Source organism: Ziziphus jujuba, chromosome 1, assembly GCF_031755915.1.
Source record: "Ziziphus jujuba cultivar Dongzao chromosome 1, ASM3175591v1".
NCBI classification, from domain to species: domain Eukaryota; kingdom Viridiplantae; phylum Streptophyta; class Magnoliopsida; order Rosales; family Rhamnaceae; genus Ziziphus; species Ziziphus jujuba.
In genome coordinates, this window is record NC_083379.1 from 13,489,383 (window position 1) to 13,510,989 (window position 21,607).

The 21,607-nt window shown below is 31.9% G+C and overlaps 3 protein-coding genes across 4 annotated transcripts; 2 read left to right on the top strand and 1 right to left on the bottom strand.

Moving 5' to 3' along the window:
• Nucleotides 1-5,573: 5,573 nt before the first annotated feature.
• On the top strand, nucleotides 5,574-7,007 carry LOC112489136 (transcription factor bHLH52). The gene is made up of 2 exons (XM_025067207.3): nucleotides 5,574-6,329; nucleotides 6,709-7,007. The coding sequence occupies exons 1-2, from the start codon at nucleotides 5,616-5,618 to the stop codon at nucleotides 6,904-6,906; spliced, it is 912 nt and encodes a 303-aa protein (XP_024922975.3). The 5' UTR covers nucleotides 5,574-5,615; the 3' UTR covers nucleotides 6,907-7,007.
• Nucleotides 7,008-7,708: 701 nt separating this feature from the next.
• Nucleotides 7,709-10,154, top strand: LOC107433831 (putative leucine-rich repeat receptor-like serine/threonine-protein kinase At2g24130). Its single transcript, XM_016045192.4, has 2 exons — nucleotides 7,709-9,189; nucleotides 9,309-10,154. Exons 1-2 carry the CDS (start codon nucleotides 7,950-7,952, stop codon nucleotides 9,650-9,652), a joined length of 1,584 nt encoding a protein of 527 aa, XP_015900678.3. The 5' UTR covers nucleotides 7,709-7,949; the 3' UTR covers nucleotides 9,653-10,154.
• On the bottom strand, nucleotides 9,999-20,546 carry LOC107418025 (alpha N-terminal protein methyltransferase 1). 2 transcript variants are annotated; one of them, XM_016026695.4, is made up of 8 exons: nucleotides 20,169-20,514; nucleotides 19,881-20,037; nucleotides 18,546-18,604; nucleotides 16,113-16,232; nucleotides 14,269-14,370; nucleotides 12,816-12,870; nucleotides 11,668-11,765; nucleotides 9,999-10,463 (listed from the first exon to the last, which is right to left on the bottom strand). In XM_016026695.4, the coding sequence occupies exons 1-8, from the start codon at nucleotides 20,463-20,465 to the stop codon at nucleotides 10,338-10,340; spliced, it is 1,014 nt and encodes a 337-aa protein (XP_015882181.3). In that variant the 5' UTR covers nucleotides 20,466-20,514; the 3' UTR covers nucleotides 9,999-10,337. The 2 variants fall into 2 exon arrangements, with proteins under 2 accessions (XP_015882181.3, XP_060668476.1); XM_060812493.1 differs by lacking the exon at nucleotides 9,999-10,463 and adding an exon at nucleotides 10,728-11,424 and having other exon boundaries at nucleotides 20,169-20,546.
• Nucleotides 20,547-21,607: the final 1,061 nt, after the last annotated feature.

The window sequence follows — 21,607 nt, forward strand, 5'->3', positions numbered from 1 at the left end:
GACAAACGGAGGTCAGAATGGAGAGAAATCTGGGTTTGAAGTAATTGGCGATGTTGCTAGAAAAAATCTCGATCCGGGTGCGTCGACAGTCGGTTGGCCGTGATTTTTGGCTGGCCGGTCTGTTTTTAGGTGGGCTTCAAGCTAGGGTGGTGTGTGTACTGTTCTGGTGACCGGAAATAGGTGAACAGCGGTTGGCCGGTTGGGTTTCTCTCTCTAACTCTCTCTCTCTCTCCTTCCTTCTTTCTCTCTCCTTTCCCGGCTCACGTGTTTTGGCCAAAATAAAAGCCACCCGTGGGTGATACTGTTCACTCATGGGATTGTCTGAAAATACGACACGTGGCACACACTGTTCACTCAAATCAAAATATATTAAAATATTACGATATTCGGAAAACTTTGTATGTCCATAACTTTTTAACCAGATGTCCAATTTAAGCGTGCCGCTAGTCTATGAACTCATATCGACGAGTACTTCACAACCATACATGAGTCAAAGTTCAAATTTGCATGAACAAAAAGTCAACTCTGACAGTCCTTGGACAGTTTGGATCTCAATTTGTTTTGCTCATAACTTTCAAACCGTAGCTCCGTTTTTGACGTGCTACTAGTCTATGAACTCGTGACAATGTGTACTTTGTAACGGTACCTCAGTCAATGTGAAATTCCATCGGAAGCAAAAAGTCAACATTTGACCCTTTCTCGGTCAACGACAGTCAAACCCGGTCAACCTCGGTCAAATTTGAGAAATTTTCTGTGTACTTCGGGACGGGGTGTTACATTGATAAATCAACAAGCCATTTGAAAAAATACACTGCATTATTTAGTGATTCTATCTCATAAACAAAAATATTGATGAAATACATACAATCAACAAAAAAATTAGGAAAAAATTTCATATAAAGCTCTTCTCTAAGATTTTAAAAATGTCATTATCTCTTCTCAGATTTCAAACAGTCTTCATTTTTATTTCCTATTATTTCATTCACACCCCTCAAAATAATTTCATCTACATTCTCTATAATAGTTCCAGTTGTAATTTTCAAAATCTGAGAGGCTAAATTGAAATTAATGCAAACCTGTGAGTTTAGATGAAATATTCTCAAAACAATATATAGCTATAAATATTATATAACAAAAGTTCAACAAAAAATAAATGTTATATTATATTTTGATATATATTTTATATATATAATTCATTAATATATGAATGCATTAATATATATATATATATATATATATATATATTATAGCTATATGTATTATATATAGGGTCCTTGTACGTATAAAAAAAAAGTTCATTTTATGTTAAAAAAAAAAAAAGTAGAAGAAAAGGAAAATTTTTCTTAAAAAAAATTAAAAATTATTTAGCCAAATATGTTTTCTGTTTTTTAGTTTTGAAAATTATTTTCAAGTATTAATAGCTAAACACTCATTGTTTTTATTAAACAACAAAAAATAGTTTTCTATTCTCTATTTTAAAAACAATGGTTCGAAAACAAAAAACAAAAAACATAGCCAAATAGGCCTTTAGGTTTTTTTTCTTCTTTTTTATTTTTTATTTTTTATTTTTTTTTTGGGGGTGAATGAGGAGATATAGGTTTTTATTTTTATAGAGTTCCAGAATACAGTCACACATAATATATAGCAATAGAAATGGAAGTCTTACTACCAATATTACTCCTATCCTTTCTAGTAGTATGAATATGAGTCGAACTCAATTAATTTCGTAAAAGAATTACCAATATTACTCCTATTCTTTCTTCTTCTTCTTCTTGTTATTATAATATAGTACTTTGATAAAATCCATGTGGCTTGCTCAATGTAATAATTATAATTTCTATCGTGCATGTGCCCATGGATCGGACCCACTTATGGCCTAGGGGAATATGCCTTCCTCAATTTTTTTTTAATACTTTTTTTACTTTTTATTATTTATTTTTATCAATTTACTCTTTTAACCCTAGAAACATATTTGTTGTGCCCCCCTTGCCCTTCCTTCATTCTCTCTCCCATTGCCACGTGTAATTTTGATCTCGAAATTTTTATTTTCTTTTAGATTTTTTTTTTGTTTTAATTCTTTTTTCTAACTTAATTGTATATATTTTCATTCATATTTATTATATGACCACAACTATTTAATATAATTATAATGTTTATCTACAATATTTTAATAATATAATTATTATTTAATTAAGGTTGTGTTATCACCATTAGGATGTGTGTCAATTTCGTAAAGTGTAAATATTAATTGGCTGCATTTGATATTTTTATATTTAATACAAAAAATCTAATGTGGAATAGTTAACCCATTTAATAATAGTTAATTAAATTCCACCTAGTATACATGTTAATGGTGACAAATAACATTTTTTCAATTGATAATCATTATATCACAGGTTCCACTATAATCTTCATTAGTGATACAAATAACATTATAAAATTCTATAATGAATAGTTAAGAAATTTTAATATTTAATTTAGAAATCCACAAATTAATCAAAGTAATTATATTAATTACAAACTTTATGAAAAACAAAAAAATAAGATGACATGGAATAGGGTAATTAAGGAGAAGGCCTCCAGCCTAGTTATTTCCTTTTTAAAAATCTTTATTCTTTTCCTAATAAATTATTAAATTTTTGGGTTAATTACGTTTTAATACTATATAATTTAGCAAGATTGCTTATTTGTCTCTCAAGTTTCTAACGTTCCACATTATACCATCAATTCATCAATTTATAATCTGTTTCATATTAGGCCCTCAATTCCCAAATTGACTAGCAAAATTTTAAAAATTGAGAAAAAATTAACTATTTTTTTTCAATTTATAGATAATATAAAAAAAAATTGATTAACCGATTAATAAGGAAACTAATAAATTTTCTGAATCTTAAACAATCTACTAATCAATTCAATTCGGGAACGAAGGCCTAATATGAAACAGATTAACAATTAAGAGGCTAATATAGAACGTTCAAAACTTAAGGTTCTTATATGCAATTTTATCAAAATACAAGCTATTAAAGTGCAATTAATCCAAAAATATATATATTTATGAGTGTGCATGCATTCATGAATATATATCAACCATTGGATATATTATGAATAAGCATTCACCGCTAGATTTGGTCAATTTTGAGGACCAAAAAAATAAATAACAGATTTCGTCAATTTAGTTTATGTTGGTACTGTCAACGAGTATTTAACTTCCTAGTAATTCCTAACAATAATGATATGATATGTGTTTCTTGTTATAATATTATTAGTTAAAAAAATAATATAACCTATAAATAACTAAATGAATGTTATGGTCAATTTTGAGAATGTCAAATCACTTAGGTCAAATAGATCCAAGGTCTAGATAGTTATAGAGCAAAAAGGCAGAGCCTATCTTCCTCAAAAATCTTCTTCAACAATAAGCTTTTAAAGGATAATCAAAACTAATAAAATGATGGTAGCTTATTTTGTTGGTTGTTAACAATTTGACGCGCTTAGCATTATTGTAACAACAATATTTTTGCCACAACTTTCTTTTTTATGGGCAGCAAAAGTTGATTTTATAATAATATTTTTTATTATCTTTGAAAACTCATTATCAAATTCTGTGATCTGAAATGAAAAATGATACAGTAGTTCTATTATTTTTCAACACTAATTCCATCAAAATCTTATATGACTTCTAATAATTAGTTTTGTTTAAAATTAAAAATTCAAAACTCATAATATTTACCAATTAAATCGTTTATGTTGTGATGAAATAAGCTCTCTCTTTCTCTCTCTCTCTCTCTCTCTCTCTCTCTCGCCCCTTTTGATTATTATTTTAAATAATTATTGATATGAATTATAATTTTCTATAATTTTAAAGAACAATTACCGTCAAAAAAGAGGAAATTTCTTTGGTTTTGTGTGAATATTGTAGAAGGAAAAATTAACCACACCCACAAATGCTATAAATACTACCGTTATTATTGCCTTACTTATGTAAATAACATATTTCTATGATGTCTTTACTAAAAAGGGATTAATTAAAATGTTGCAATTAACTTGTCCTCTTAATTTCAAGATTTGGTATACCAATGCTTAATGAGTTGAGTGACAATGTAGTAGGTTTTATATTTACGGAGTTCCCAAACACCCTTACATGTATATATATATATATATATATATATGGCAACAGGAATAGGAATATTTACCAATATATTACTCCTAGTCTTCCAATTAATATTTATATTTGGTTTGTCAACTCATGAAAAATTAACGAGTCGAATTCAATTTCATTTATTATTATAATTATTATTTTTTGGAAATTAAATATATACTTACCTCCACATCATTATGGACTATGGAGGAGTTGTCCTTCTTAATTACCTACATATATGATGATACATCACACTATATTATTCGTCCGGATGAAAATATTTTATAATCAATTCGTATTTAGTTTATTATTTTTAAAAAGGTCCTTCTTGTTTATTTTATGTGAATATTAAAATGATAACTTAATTAATTAAAAGAATTAATTAATTACAAACATAAATGTAATGGTAGATATGCAAAATTTTTACTTAGGTAATTAATTAAGGTTGAATCTATCAGAAAACTCAATTACTATATCTTTGGCCATCGTTGAAAAAACGAACAAAAATAATTATCTTTTACCCATTTATTTATAAAGAAGAGAAATGATTGTATTGTAAGAATTTTTAGTCTAATACAATGGCAACAATTTTTTTCCCCAATATTTAAAAAGACAAAGGGCATGTATAAAATGTCTTAATAAATAAGTGAGTCACTAATTAACGTCCCAAAGTTAAAAAGATGGTAGTGAAAAGGTTTAAAAAAATAAATAAATAAATCATTGATAATACAGCAGCAGCCGCCAAAATGCAATATATAAGAAACGGTTATCGAATTAAAAACTAATAATTAAAAAAAACCCTAGGAAAAAAGGGATTAAAGTCCTAATTAATAGGAGAAGGTGGTTGATACGTATGAGAACCCAGTCTTCCCATATTCTCCTTCAAGTCCGGAAAACAAAAGCCCTATAACAACTTCTCCACCTTCCACACGTCTCTCTCTTTCTCTCTCATAACAAATTTTCTCTCTCTATTAATTTGTGTCTTTATAGTTAATTTCATTCAGCTTTTTTAGTTTGTATAGTTTGATAAGGTACTTAATTTGTAATATATTATTCACTCACTTTTACTTTTTTTAGGTCTTCTCCACTTCAACAACACCAAAAAAGACAAGTATCTTCTTCAGCTTTTTATTAGGTATGTAATATTCTTCGACCTTAGCTATTTCTCTCTTTGCAATTTAGTTTTTCTTTGTTTTCTTGGATTTGGTTTTTCAATTCCAAATCTGATTTCTCTATCTTTCTCTTTCGGTTTTTTTTTTTTTAAATGAGAAATTAATGATTAGTTATTAGAAATGTTAACCGACAGCTACATGAAAACAATGCTAATAATGGGTTTATGTTTTTGTTGTCTTTTCAGGTTTTCAGTTTTTTCTTCTTCTTTTTTTAATTTATTATTATTATTATTTTTATTTTCATGGCTGCTCTAAGCTTCTGCTCCAACTGGGGTTCTTCTACTTTTCAAAATCTCAACCCGGAGATGATGATAAGCAGCAGCTTATCACAGTCTCAACCAGAGCTATTGGCTTCCCATTTCTTTGGTTTGGATTACAATTTATCACTGCCAGACACTTGCATTGATCCTCTTTTCGATACTAACAATAACGATTCCTTCTGCTCCGATAATAACTACACCCATTTGAATTTCCTTTCCAATTTCCATTCCCAACCAGACAATAGTTTTCTCTCCCACCAAACAGAAAATTTTCCTCTCCATGATGAATTATTTGAGTCCTCCTGCTACTACTTCCCCAAACGCCAAAAGATGAGCTATGAAAGCCACTTACACATGAACAATAATAATACTAATACTACTTCTCCATCGTTCTTTGACGGGTTCGTTCCGAATCCTGGTTTGGTTTCGGAGTTGTTGCCGGAAGTAGTGTTTGGTCAAGTTCATGATGAATCTCCGATTCTTCAACCTTCATGCCATGGCTATGGCAGTAGTGGGAACAACAAGGAGATGAATAGTACTGGTACTACGATGAAGAAGACGAGTAGTGGAGGGTTGTCTGCTCAGAGCATTGCGGCTCGAGAGAGGAGGAGGAAGATAACAGAGAAGACTCAGGAGCTTGGGAAGCTGATTCCAGGTGGGAATAAGATGAACACTGCTGAGATGTTCCAATCTGCTTCCAAGTATGTCAAGTTCTTGCAGTCCCAGGTCTCAATTCTTCAATTCATGGGGTCAATTCAGGTACCTCTTTTTTTGTTTTATGGATCCGAATCTTCTATACTATTTTGTTTTCCTGTTTTCATTCCTGTCCACCAATAATATTAATAGTTAAATAGGAATAGAGACAGAAAATGAAGGAGAGAAAAGATCTCAATCCTAAATTTCTTGTTTGGATATTGTTTGATTTTATTTTTTTTAATTTCTTTTTCTTGGGGACCAAGCTTTTATAATTAATCAGATTGCTTTTGCTAATTTCTTTTACTACATAAATATTTCATTTAGTTCTACCATATTTACTATTATAAGAAATTAGGGAGTGTCATTTTATTTTGCTATGAAATCGGGAATAGTTTTTGGCCTAGTGATAAACATTAATTAATTGTGGGCTATAATAATGCAGGAGACAAAGGAAGAAGCATTGCATGTCCAAGGACTTGAAATTTTAGCTTCCCAAACTATCCAGGAGAAGTTGTACACAGAAGAGAAATGCTTGGTTCCAATGGAATTTGTTCGACTTCTAGCTAATGATCCTGAGATCCGATCAGGACCGTTCATCAAGGAAATTGATCAGCTCATCATGCCAACCAATGGCTGCTAGAAGTTGACAGAAATTCATTTTAATCAATGAAATCTAATTTTTGTTATTAATATGTTGTCCTTTAGAGTTAAACTTAATTTTTGTTGTATTCTCTGATCCTGTTTTAGATTAGGTGCTTATCTTACTTTCTTGTAAATTTTTATTTACGGAGAAGATATTGGATTACAGTCTGTTCATTTGCTAAGTTAATATTGAGCTAGCTTAATTTGCATTCTTTAATTTTATTTTTATTTTTTTATTATGCTTAATTTGCACTATTGCATCGTAGGCTTCATATTTTGAAATAGGAACTTGGATTAATTAGTTAAATATTTATTTTTACAAGGGTAGTAAATTTTATATTGACCATTTTTTTTAGTATGTTGGTTTACTAGAAAATTTACTTCTATTAACTACATCTGTAACAACCAGGTAAGATTGAAAGGAGAAAAATGTTGAAAAAAAAGTTGCACTTTATCTGGCTTTGGCTCAATGCATTTGGATACGGTGACTTGCATCACAAGAAAGCTCTTCTCGTACGCCTTTTATCCATAGGCAAAATAAAATTATTATTTTTTTTTTTTTTTTTGGGACTACGAAATAAAATTGTGTCTTAGAGGAAAAGATTTCCACAACAATGTGTTTTTTTTTTGGGAGAAAATGTTATATACTCCTTAGCGTTGGATTTTTATTTTTTAGGAAAATAAAACATTAATATTAGTATTTCCATGAATCCTTTTACCAAAAATAAATAATTGACTAAACCATCTATTATAATTTCAATTTTTGACTAATGTTTGCCTACTTTAATAAGTGACAGCCTCTAACGAAGAAAAAAAAAATTAAAAAGCAGATTTTTAGCAAATCTAGATTATTTGAGGGCATAATTTTAGGATTTTGTTAGCTGTGATGCTAAATCAACCTTTTTATGAACTACCCACAACTCCGTGAAGTTTGTAACCGCCATATAACCAACCGTTAGAAACTGAAGCTGAAACTGAAAGTAATAATTTTCAAACTTTCTTAGGCAACAACAGAACGAAACACTGAAATTTTTTTCATTAATGGCTTCCATTTCTGCAACTCTCAGCCTCTTCCTCATCACCATTTCAACGTCACTCTATATAACACTCTCTCCATCAGTAATAGAAGACCTAAAGAACTTAACCCCGCCTCCAGATTTCAACTCCACCATCCAAACCAACTGTTTCAAAACCCCATCTCTCAGATACTGCAACTCCTCTCCTATGGACTTTGATGAGATTTTCAAGTCCACCATTGTTGCAAGCCATCTCTGCAATGAATCCAAGAACCCCAACTGTGTCGAAACCTTCCCCAAAATAGACCTTCGAAACCGCCCGTTGCTTGCTCCACTTTACTTGTCATTCTCCTTCTTCTGGAAGTACTGCCCTCTAAGCATCCTTTCCATTGATATGTCCAACAGTTCTTTGAAGGGTAACTTCCCAGTAGATGTTCTCCATTGCACCCAAATCCAAGTTCTCGATTTGAGCCTCAATGAGCTTTCTGGAGATGTTGACATAGTGAGCTTCTCTACCCTTACAAACCTCACAGTTCTTAATCTTTCATGTAATCAATTCGCGGAGAGTAGAATCTCCGATTCTCAGTTCTTCAAGAGGTTTAATTCTTCTAGCTTTATTCATTCAGGTCTTCTCCCTGATCACAAGAAGTTCAAGATCAAATTTGTGATCTTCTTGGTTGGTTTTCCAATTTTCGTGATCCTGATGGTGGGATGCTTCGGATGGCTATGTCTTCACAGGCCTGATTTCCTACCAAGAATACTTCAGACAAAACACAGGTTTACACCATCAATTCTTAAAGCAGCGACCAATGGATTTTCCAAAAAGAATTTGGTGTTGAAGAGTGAGGCAGTTGATATATACAAAGGAACTCTAAGAGATGGCACTGAAGTCAGGATTGAGATATATCGAGATGACATTTCGAGAGACGACTGCAGGAAATTCGTCGAAGAATGCAAGGTTCTTGTTCAATTATGCCACAAGAACCTAGTTCAAGTACTGGGTTGGTGCAATAACAGAAGATTGAGAGCCATTGTTACTGAATGGGTGGAGGGGAAGAATGTTGAGATGTGGCTGGCAGTGTCAAATCCGCCGTGGAAGCACAGGTTGAGACTCTTGATGGAAGTTGTGGAAGGTGTGTGCTATTTAGAAGAGAGATGGCCAGAAGTTGGGTATGATCTCAGGACGAACAGTGTCTTATTGTCCAATGATCTAGAGCCATTGATTTCAAGGTTTAAAGTTGGAGATCAAAACAGTAGCTCAAGAAGTAAGTAAACTTGTGAAACAAGTATAAAATTCTCAATCTTTGCTTTCAAACCTCTTATGCTGAACATTTTTTTTTTTTTTTTCTTTCTTTGAACTGCAAATATAATACTTGCATTTCAGGGATCTGCAAGTTTGGAGTATTCCTGCTAGAGATAATAGCAAACAGGAGGCCACAGGACGAGTTCAAAACTGGTGAGGCCGGTTTTGTCGAGTATATAAGAATGCATTATCCTGGAAATTTGCAGAAGGTGATGGATGAGAAAATGAAACTAACCGAGATTACATTTGATCAAGCAAAACAGGCACTTGGACTAGGATTAATGTGCACTGATAATTCAAGAAATCGACAATTGTGCTTTGGTCAGATTTTCAACATCATTAGTAGTGTCTATGATTCTTTACCATCTCATGATCATAAAGGATCAAATACAGATAGAGGCAAAGGACACAAGAGGGTAAGATGAACCTTTCAAATTATAGAATGGGCAGCATCAACTTAACTGATCATTATTATTTCTCTCCATTCCCCATGATTTTCATTTCTCTTCTTTTTCTATCTGGATTCAAAGTTTTCATTAGATTATCTTCATATTTCCATGCCAAAAAAAAAGGGGGGGAAATTTTGAAACCTTATGTAGGCAAAAGTTATGACCATTGAATCTACTTGGTTCTATGTTGATTAAGAACTTAAAAGAGTTCTTTACGGGTGTACATTGCACAATATATCAATAAATGGGATAATTCTGCTCTAATATATCTGAAAAAGGAAAATAGCGAAGACAACATATAGCTGGAAGGCTCATCATGCTCTGGTCACAAGAACAATAGTTTACTTTTATCGGTTCATAAACGTTGAGAAGATGTGCTACAGAAATAACATGATACCTTATATTTACAACAAAAAAAATAATAATATCAGAATCGACTAAAATTCTACTTTTTTTTTTTTTTTTTCCCCTTCTACAATAACAAGTTCTTCAAAGTGCAAAATTTGTGCACTGGTTATGGCACAAAACTGACTGGTTATGGCACAAAACTGAAAAGGAAACACATCAAAGGTAAAAGCAAAATGGCACCTTATAAGAACTGAGCATAAAAACAAAATGCAAGTTCTGGGCCTGCGCTAAGTAGACAAGTTGACGAAATTCCTCACTTGATGATTCCAGGTCTATTGCGATGCCCTTTGGATCTGGTGTTATGAACCCTCTTTGGCAAATCAGTAGTTAATGCATACATCTTCACAGCAAATAATTCTTCAGGAAATCCCTTCTGATCCTGATATAAGGAGAACTTGAAATTACAAAAGAAGAAATATTGATAATAAAGCAGGTCTATGGACAAAAAACTCAATCTTATTCTTGACTGAAACACTTTTCAGTAATCACATTCATGGAAGACAGACTTCCAGTTGTTGAAATAAAGGTGGCTAAATGGAATCAAAACTTAACATATTGATGCATCAAACTGAACAGAAAATGCACAATGTCCACATTATTTTTGAAGTTATAAGACACTACACCAAATTTTTACTTTTATTAGACTCATATAGGAACTCACATTTATCTAGTAAAATTACAACACTTAATTTTAATATATTTGGTAATTGTAAATGCTTAGATAAAGAAGAAAAAAGAGGGGAGGCGAGGATGGGGGAGAGCGACGGGAGATCAGTTATATGCGTGTGTTTTGAATAAACAGAACGATAAATTCAACACACAGTTTTGCCACATGTTATTCCTTTGAAGTATACTAATTATCACCCTATTCAACCTCTTCTTTTGCAATATTGAAAGGTTAAGTTGTCTGTACGATGCAACTCCACAAACAACTCTGTGACAATGATAAAAGAAAGAGATCACAAATGTTACTGTTACAAGGTAAATGAACATTTACATAAAAGAATCTTAACAGTTCACCAGTACAGGCTGTATATTGAACCATATTCAAATGATTAACATAAAATGACCACTGGTTACTAGGGTTCAATGTTACACCTATATTTGAACAAGCCATGGTGCTAGTTACCAAAGTTTTAAAGGATAACATTTTCATAAATACTAATGTTGCCAAGTAGAAATAAAAATTAAACCATAAATTATGCACAGTTATTGGGTACCTAACTTATATTTATTATATGCAGTTAATTGGTCTCAACAGTAGAAAATATTACATTTGTGACTTGCAGATCACAAAGTGACAATGCTTCCATGGCACCAAGGTAGATACAAGTCCATATCTTGTCAAGAAAACATGAGGAAAAAATAAAAATAGGAGAGACTTCCATTTATATATGATTTCATAATTATATATCTCTTTGGTGACCATTATATGCTTATTAATTCTAATAACCAACACCATTTGTTTCTCAGTTCTAGAATAGAAGAAAATCTGTAATAAAAGGACAACAGAAATTGCATATAAGCTCCTGTTGTTAAAACCAAATATGATGGCAACTACGAATTGCATATGCATGGTGTACCTTTGACTTGTAGAGATGCAGTCCACATTGACGAAAGAGATCCTTAAAGTATGAATCAGACCTTGTTATGCTCCGGTCAACATTATCTAACACAAATCCTGCAAACCAAAAGATTAGTTCAGAAGGAAACCAATACCTCACATTGCAAAAAGCATAAAACTGCTATAATACAGTCAAACTTTGCAAGTAAGCACGTCAAGTTACAATTTGACATGTAAATTGAAGGCTCTCAAGACAAATCTGTCATATTGATGTCTTCCTTTTCCACTTTGCAATTACTGCTTTCATATTTAGATCCTCGGGTATTGCACTTAAAACATGTATAAATTGCCTAGTTTCATAATGGATATTGTATTGAACTTGATGGCCTTCATTTATCTTTTTATCATAAAATTATCCTTAAATAGAATTATAATTCTTACTACATAGTACATACTCATACTGAATCCCAGTATACAATCAAATGTCAGATAATTCCATGCCCAGGTGCTATAGGCTTTGATTTTCACTTAAATTCATAATCTCAACCTTCAGGGTCTTCTTCGCAAGATAAGAAATTTTAAAAGATAGTGAAGGAAAATACTATTTATGTTAACTTTCACAAGGCTTCAGACCTATAATCGGCCAAAACAACATTACTCAAAGCTGTTACGTGTTATGTGGGCTTGACATACTCAGTAACTCGGTAAGCCCGCACCGTAATAGCTTAATCTTTTGGTATTAACACTAATAGTAATGAAACAGGCTATGAAAGCAATAACCATGTTTGTTCTTGCATCCAATTCCTAGTGACTCCTTTTTGGGTCCTCTACTTAGTTTTTATTTTACATATAATAAAAAGAGCCTAAGCTTTCATAACAGCCTAAGCTTTGATAAATTAACTGAACTACATGTTTATTACTGTTAGTTATTTAATTATACAATTTCCTTGGGAACTATTGCTATGCACATTTTCGATCAAGATCAATTAAAGTTGATTACAAGTCCCAAGACACTGTATGTGTAGAAACCATGAAGCTGAATTGATAACTTTAGTGTTGCAGAGAGGAAACCCTTTACGAATAATTGACTTATTAATTCATGGAAACACAGGAGATGAAATACTTTATCATAACTAATAGAGAAAATGAAACACAAAAGAGCAATACCACTTCTTGCAATGTTCTCCTTCAGCACAAAAATTCCTCCAGGTTTAAGGCCAACCTGAAAGTAACAGTATTGGTTGGTAACTCAACACATACAAATATTTCATAGAACATAACTAAGATCATGTATAAGAAATATTTGAGACACCAAACTCCAAGAAACTAGAATGCAACCAAAATTGAGCCAGAAATTCAAAGTTATCAACAGTGGAAAGGAAATAATAGGAGTAAAATATATGACAAACATGCATTGATGGATAAAATTTATTGAACTAAAGTTAAAAGTCTCAAGCACTATCTAGTCTAAACATTTAAGAGAGAGAGAGAGAGAGAGAGAGAGATAAGAAGAAATAAGAATAAACAAAAAACAAAAAATAAATTAAATTAAACAAAGATGTAAAAGTTCATATACAACCAAGAAAACAACTAGACAGTTTGGTGCTTAAAAGATAATAAAAGCAACAAGAAAATAAGATATGTTAAACCATTTGGTCATTCATGCATTAAAACACCAATGCTCAGCTCACCTTGGCTAAGGTGTAACAACAGATACGTTTTGTTTTTTATTTTTATTTTTATTATTATTATTATTATTTTTTTTTTTCCTTTTAGATTTGAAAAAGTTACCTGAACTCAGTGCTGTCAAGAGGATATGATAGTGAGACAACCAAGTGCAATAAAAAAGATACATATAAGATATGAATCATGAATACATGACATCAGTTTATCAGTGAGTCACCAGTTGCTAAGACAGTACAAAGGTGATCCCATTTTGTTTTCTAAAGCAAACGAGTATACATTTTATCTCTCTGAGAGCTATATGCTTGTGATACGAGGAGATCCAACAGAAAATATAATCCTTCAATTATGAAAGCTTGAAAATGATTATTGGCACAAAAACCAAAATTATTGATGTAGATCTTGGCAGTTTGGATTAAGAAATCATGACTGATATAGTATAACTACAGAAACCATTGGGGAAATTTTTCTTTGTAGTTAGAGAAACTGAACAATTGGTTCCCCTGTGCACCAAGTTGGACATAAAGGCAAATGGAATTTCAACCAGAAAGAGTGAGGGTAAACAATACCATTATCATCATTCAAGGCTTCTCCGATCATAAGTTTGTCAACCTCAATGACTAGGAGAAACGTTGAGATGGTATAAGAAAACAATTGCAGAAACAAAGGAAAATGAATACTATAAGTCGACAAGGTAATGAAACCCTGAGGATAAATAGTCAGAGTTCCAGGGATCTGATAATCTATAGTCAGAGTTCCAGGGATCTGATAATCTAAATCACATGAATAATCTTTAAATTCATCTTTCGTTCTTTCCACAACAACTACAGAATCAAAACTTAATACTTCAAATGTTTCTCCTTCTAATGAAGCAATATTGTCCTAGAAGAAGTAATTTAGCAAAAATAATTCACATTATGAAGAAAAACTGTTTTACCTTGGCTCTCTTAAAAAATGACACAAAGTCATCATCTGTGAGATGCCCAATACACCACTGAACCCATATAACATCATATCTTCCTGCATCCGGCGTGAATTCCTAAAAGAACAAGCAATAAACAGCAATTAAGGTTAAAACAGTAAATTCAAAGGCATAAAGGGACGAAGGTACAAACAATTCATTCGAGACTCTTTCTTTTCTTTAAATATGGATTCTGCATATCAATATTTAAATCTATAAATACATTTACATGATCGCATTTCAGCAAAATTGTTTCTTAGTGATGATTTTTCTTTTTTACATAGGCTTACACCCAAATCCAATATGGACCCCACACCATAATCTGTTTCCATTTTCTTTTACTTTTTATATTTCCATTAAGAAACATGAATTTCATTGATAAAAAAGATAGTACAAGATTTCAACAGGATCAAAAATACCCTAAGTCCTAAACATAAATCACTAACAAACAAAACAAAATTACATATGTTTTTAGATCAATTCAAATACTGAGGTGTCTTTAAACTCCATGGATAGCATGCCCACAACAATGTCAAATATTGAATTAAATCCCAAAGGAAATCAAAAGTTTTGAAGCTATCTTCCAGTAATCTCCCATTTCTCCAACCACAAGAACCAGTAGGTAGCTATAACCACACACCACATAATTTGTTCTTCCATTTTCTTTTTACTTCTTTAATTTATGAAAAGAAACGTGAATTTCATTGACACAAAAGGTGGTATAAGATTTCATGAGGATAAAAAATCCCCTAAATCCTAACAAATAATCACTAACAAACAAAATAAAATAACATAGATTTTTAGATCAATTCAAATACTGAGGTGTCATTAAACTCCATGGATAATGTGCCCACAAAAATGTCAAAAAATTAATTGAATCCCAAAGGTTATCAAAAGTTTTGAAGCCATCTTCCAGTAATCACCCATTTCTCCAAACACAAGAACCAGTAGGTAGCTGTAACCACACACTTCCACAAGATCATATTCTATTACTCCTAAAACATTTAAAATTTTCAAACATGATACCAAAAACACTAAGATATCATGCAAGCAAGGCCTTCTTCATTTAACAAACAACCACCACAGCTTCAAAGTCATCTCAAAACAAAGGTACAAATATCAGAAGATTCTCCACAATCCTTACACTACACCTCCGAAAGAAGACATTGATTTTCCATTTTAAAGCATGTTTCAAGTATTTGATCTTCCATGAGCTAATAGCCAAGCAACCACCTTAGTTGGAACACATGCCTTTCTTATGGTCCAAAAAGGCTTACAAATAAAGAATAGAAGAATACTCAAGGAATTAAGATAGGATTTTAAGCACAACTCCAAGTAATGGCAACAAACAAAGAGGGAAGATATTCTGTCATTCAGATTCCTCAATAAGTTCAAATTACAATAAATACAAGTATTTAAACCAAAGGAAGAAACAAATGACAAAATGGACAAATCTTTTGTTTGAGACAAACAACATAGTCTATGAAAAAGGGAAGCAAAAACAAGATTGCTCTCCTACCATCCTCCCAATACCTAATTAAGTGACCCCTTCCCAAAACCAGCTTTGTATTAGTATGAACTCCATAATGACTCCCTAATCTTGCAAATAAATATCCTTGTGCCATGGGGAATCTCCATAATTGGTTGCCTAACAATGCAGATATTTTTCCTTTAATTGTTATTCAATCAAAATCCCCTTGGATTTAACTTTAAGATACCACTTTCAAAAAACCATTAAGCATGTGATTGGTCATGACAAATCACCATAAATTAAGAAAGGTAAACTTGTGCTATTATGTCTCAATAGTTCAGCACATTACCTGAAGAGGCACACAAAAAAAGTTAGTTGCTTTGTGCATATCTGAGGCCATAAGCTTTTCAGGAGCCAAGCTTTCACGGGCAGTCTCTAAGAAATGTGATACAGGCTCTAGAAGATCAACCTGGTTATCAAGGGAAATAAATCATTAACATAGATGACATGCATGCACACCCTCAGATACAATAAATACACTAAATTACATGAGATGCTTACAAAAAGTAGTTTAACATTAAAGCATTTTAAACTTGCAACAAAAAGGAAAGAAAAAAGTAAAGAAAATAAAATAAAATAAATAAATGAAAGGAGACTTGGTTTCTGATGTTAACATTAAATACTGAATGTGGAGATATTGACATCCATGGACAGCTATAATCAAACTCAGGGGTGAAGTCTAAGAAGCATGTAAGTCAAGGCAATGGGTTTGTCAAGGGACAGAGGAGCAGAAATAGAGTCTTAAAGGACCAGATCAACATTTCAGCCAACTAATGGGAAACTTACTGGTGAAAATGAAATCAACCTGCTCATGTATCCACATTCATTAAACCTTTTTTTTTCCCCCCATTTCCAGACCTTCCAATACATCATGATTTCTTTCCATAACTACAAACTGATGTGGTAACTTAAAATGAAAATAAAATAAAAGGGATGAAAATCAGAAGCTAAGACCTAATTTTATGAAGATGAAGGAAAACAAAATTAGAAGCTATACTAATAAACCAGAGCTTTAATAGGATTTGCACTCAATTAACCTTTGTCATTTTCTAAAGCAATTGGATTATAGCCACAGTTTTAGAGCAACTCATGAAAAAAAGCAAAACACCTCTTTTGTGTGTCTTTACAAGGAAAAAAAATATGTATTTCCTCCATTACTTTTGTAACTAAAATTTAGAAATGGAAGCTCTAAGGTGAAGCAAAAAGACAAATATACAAGTACCCAAGCTTTCAGTTCCTCCCACAAAGAACCAAAATTAAAACTAAAATGTGAAGAAGAAATAATGGGGGGAAAAAATGTACCTCTACCTAGCCTAATCAAGAACTAGAGAAGACAATGACCCAAGTTGGTCAACAAGCCTCTTTTCTTTGTGTTCTTCATGGTTACTCAGATCATTCAAAGCGGTGGAATAGTAAGAATTGCTGGCTCCCAAGGGGCTCTAGATAGCTATGCATAGCTGTATACACACACCAGCTTCCTCAATATATGTTAACAAGATGTTTTATTTTTGTTTGTTTTGCAAATTTAATAACTCAATTAAGACATTCTTATCTTAATCTAAGAAGTAAATATCTGCTTGTGTCTTGATGCGATTGTCTTTAACGTGTCAATGTTTTATGTTTTTCAAAACTACAATTAAATACTTACTCAATATGTCATAACTAGTCCTTTCATAAGCAGGAGTGCAATAATAGTGGTTCTCCAATTATAGCTTACAAGGGAAACTAATATATATATATATATATATATATGTACGAATATTGTATTTTCTTTATTAGATAAAAGGTAGATAGGCAGATCTTTTAACACTCTTTTATGTTGGGAAAAATAAATAAATAAATGTTTTAGACTTACACAGTTAGATCTATTTAGACTTTAGATAAAACCAAATCTAATTAGATTTAACATTAGAATAAGAAAAAAGAAAACATACACATACACTCACCCTAAACCAACTAAGAACTCTTATAAATAAGCTCTTAACAAAATTGCCAAATTACTTTAAAAAAAAAAAATCTTAAAATAAATATCAAAATCTTCTCATTTAATTCCTATGCTTACATCTATAAATGTTGTAAAACCTCTATCAAGGACACAATCAGTATGCCTCCTCGAGGCTTCAATAGCAAATCCAACAATTAAACATACACCACCAATGCCCACACTTAGGCCACAAAACAGAGAATTTATTATCCTTGTTCAACATATGCAAGCTAATTAATATAGTTGATTTAAAAGTTGATCTCATACTTTTTTGCCTGGGAATGAAAGTTTAGGGTGCTAAGCTTCTTTCACATGGATTAAAATTAGGATTTCAGATCAAAATTGGATGAACATCCCCTTAAATCCTCTTCTCCTAAAATAATCCGACATTCACTTGAGGACCCAATATTTCTTTCTTTTTCCTTGTTTCTTTAAGTTCCTCTTGCAAATGTTTATGATTTTCAAATACAACCTTGGACAAATGGTTACCTCAAGAAAAAAGTTATTTTACTTTAAAATGCCAAAACATTAGTGACTGCACCATACGTTGAAACAATATCCATGTGCATTCTTATTTGCTTGTGATATCCATATGCAGAAAATGCACCACTATGTCATAGTCATAGATCAGTTATGAAGCCAAAGGAAAAACTTTATACATCAATTTTGAAGGAAATCCCAAGGCAACTTTGCATGGGAAAAACAGGAGATTGGCAGGGGAAGATAAACTGCACTCACCTCATTGAAGAATCTTATCAGAAGATTTTTTGTGACTCTTCCAATGCCAGAACCACAATCTTCCATAATCCGGATATTGTAAAACATATGCGTTGACAAAACCACAAATATGTTAATACATACAACAACCATGGACATTAATTAAATACAGTCAATGCTTAAACAGAAAACTGTGAATATTTGTAATACTTCTTTCATAGATAAATCAAAAATTTTATTTGCAAAATGAATAGCATGAAAAAATATTGACAAGAATTTAACCTTTGTTAAAATAAAATATTAGCCACTTAGTAGCACTATTTCTTCCTTAGAAAAGCTTTAACATGCCTTTTTCCAGAATCATTTTGCTCTATGGCAATACTTGAGATTAATAATTATAAAGACACTTCTTCTTGGAATTTATTTGATTCATTGTGAATAGTGCTTCTTTTTCCACTCTTCCTTCCAAGAACAAAACCAAATTCGTAATTTGGAACTTGTAGATAATATATAATCATTTATAAGTTTCTAACAACTTGAACCATCAACATAAAATCATATCTTAACCAAAACTTCAATAATTTTCACATATGATCTTGGCCAAAGGTTATATCTTTTGGCACATATATGAATTATTAAAAAATTGATAACTTACCAAAGTTCTTAAGAAAAGATATTTTTTACAGTATCTTGTTCCAAGCTTGGTATATTAATATGTTTTAATTTGGTGGAGCGTGATATGAGGATTATATATGGTTTATGAGTATCATTATTTCGATCTCCCTTCCACTTTTCTGCAACTATAACTTCTCAGTAGATGACACTCATTCTAAAGAATGGAATTCCTCTCCAGCCATAAATAACATAAGATACAAAAATGCAATTATTTATTCCACAACACATATAAAAAACATTGTAGCAACAGAAACTGTAAGGTTCGTGAATATGTTAACATTCTCTTGATCTTAAGCACCCTCTAGTGGGGGTAAATCCTAGTCACACAATTATCTTGCATGTTAAACATCATCGAAACTCTTCAAGATATTAGAAATAACAAACTTATTTTTCACCTTTGGTAAAACAACTATATTCCTTACTTTGTTATCCAATCAACACAAATAATCATGAGTTTTGGTCTCCATGTTCGGTTAGTACTTTTAATATTATTGTCCATATAGATGACTCATAATATATTGTTATTGAATTCACTAAACCAACAATCAAACACTTTTTTTTTTTTTTTTTCATTCTCTTACAACAATATTCCAAAAAGAAAAATCTAGCTTATTCATTGTTTATTTTAGCAGCAGCATAAAGTTAGAGAGAGAGAGAGAGAGAGAGAGAGAGAAAGAGTACCAAGAGCAACCAAGTGGTGTTGGTTTGAGGAACCAGCAGCAGCATTGGTAAAACGCTCAGAGAGAAGGGTATTGAGAAACACTTCGCTACCCACAATGTCTGCCTTATCCACATGCCCATATCCTCCTAATACCCCATCCACCGATGCTTTCACACCCTTCTCTCACCACCAAAATAAAAAATAAAGAATTATATCAAACACATTTGTAAACTGTCTGTTATGCAAATTTAATAAACAAGAAATTTAAACAAAATAAAAGAGTTAAAATGAAAAAAAGAACAACTAACTTCCCAATAGCCAACGCCTTGACGATACCAGTCGGTCTTCTTGTTAGGGTCTCCGACCTGCTCTGTCCACATCTCGCCAGCGTTGTTGAATTTGCGGCCCTCAGAGTCCAACCCACCGACCTCCATGGATATCCCAGCTCTCCTTGTGACTCTTCTGCGGCGGCCGTTGCCTCTCCCAAATGATGGTTTGGCCACACGTTCACCACCCACACCACTGACACTGATACTGATACTGATACTGACACTGATACCCAAGCTATGCTCTGTTCTCAATATTTTAGAATAATAACCCTGCATTAATAACACAAACCTCTCTACTCTGCTCCCTCAAATTCCATTGCTGTAATTAGGTTCTCAAAGAACCCGGATTGGTGAATGAACCGGGTATCAACCCGTTTCTGTCCGCCGTTTCTTTTTTCTTTTTTTTTTATTTTTTAAAGAAAAATATACATTAAAATTTGGGCTATTTTTTGGAAAACAAGTCATATGAAGTGAGATAATTTTGTAGATGGAATTCAACGAGATTTTATATAGTTTTTTTTTTTCCCTAAAAAATAAAAATTTAATCAAGTAATGCAAATTTCAATGTTTATAGGTGTTAGACTTTAGTATTATATTCTTTTAGATTTAATCAGACCTTAAAAAAAACAATAATCATTTTCCTCCAAATGTAATTTAAAATTAAAAATTCATATGTTCCAATTCAATCAAACAAAAAATACGGTAAGGAAAACCACATTTAAATTCTTTCTCATAAATCTTTTAACATATATACATACAATTATATTTTTGGACGACAGTCCTTTAACTAATATTATTTTAATTATAAATTAAAAAAATAGTTTGATAACATATCATATCTAACATTAACAACTATAATATTTTCATATATACATATATATATATATATATATATATATATTTTTTTTTTTTTTTTTTTCCTTTCGCTCCGGTTCAGTTTTGTTCTTAAAAAAATAAAAAAAATTAAACGCATTGGAAAACTAGTGGTCGGCTAAGTTGTAAAATGAAGACATTTTCCGAAAGTGTTAGAGAACCCCCCATGGATTTGGTGTAATTGGTGAAAAGGGTTCCACTTTCACCTTCTTTTTTCCTTTTTGATTTTATGCTTGTCCTCTCTCTTTTACCTTCTCACACCTATCATGTTAGTATAAATCCATAAAAGTGTTATGCAGAAAGCTTGCTGGTGTGGGGGAGAGAAGTGGGCTTGGACAGTGGACTAGTTTTTGATGATGAAATTTGGTGGGGTTCCTTTTTCACCTTCAGTGAATTGGTGTTTTTTCTGCAGTCTTTTTCCAAAGACTTGTAGAGAGCTCGTTGAAGGCTTCAACGAGTGAAATTGAGAGCATAAAATTAAAAAGAAATTAAAAAAAAAAGAAAATGTGACAGTTTTTTAAAAAACTACCACTAAAAAGGATAGA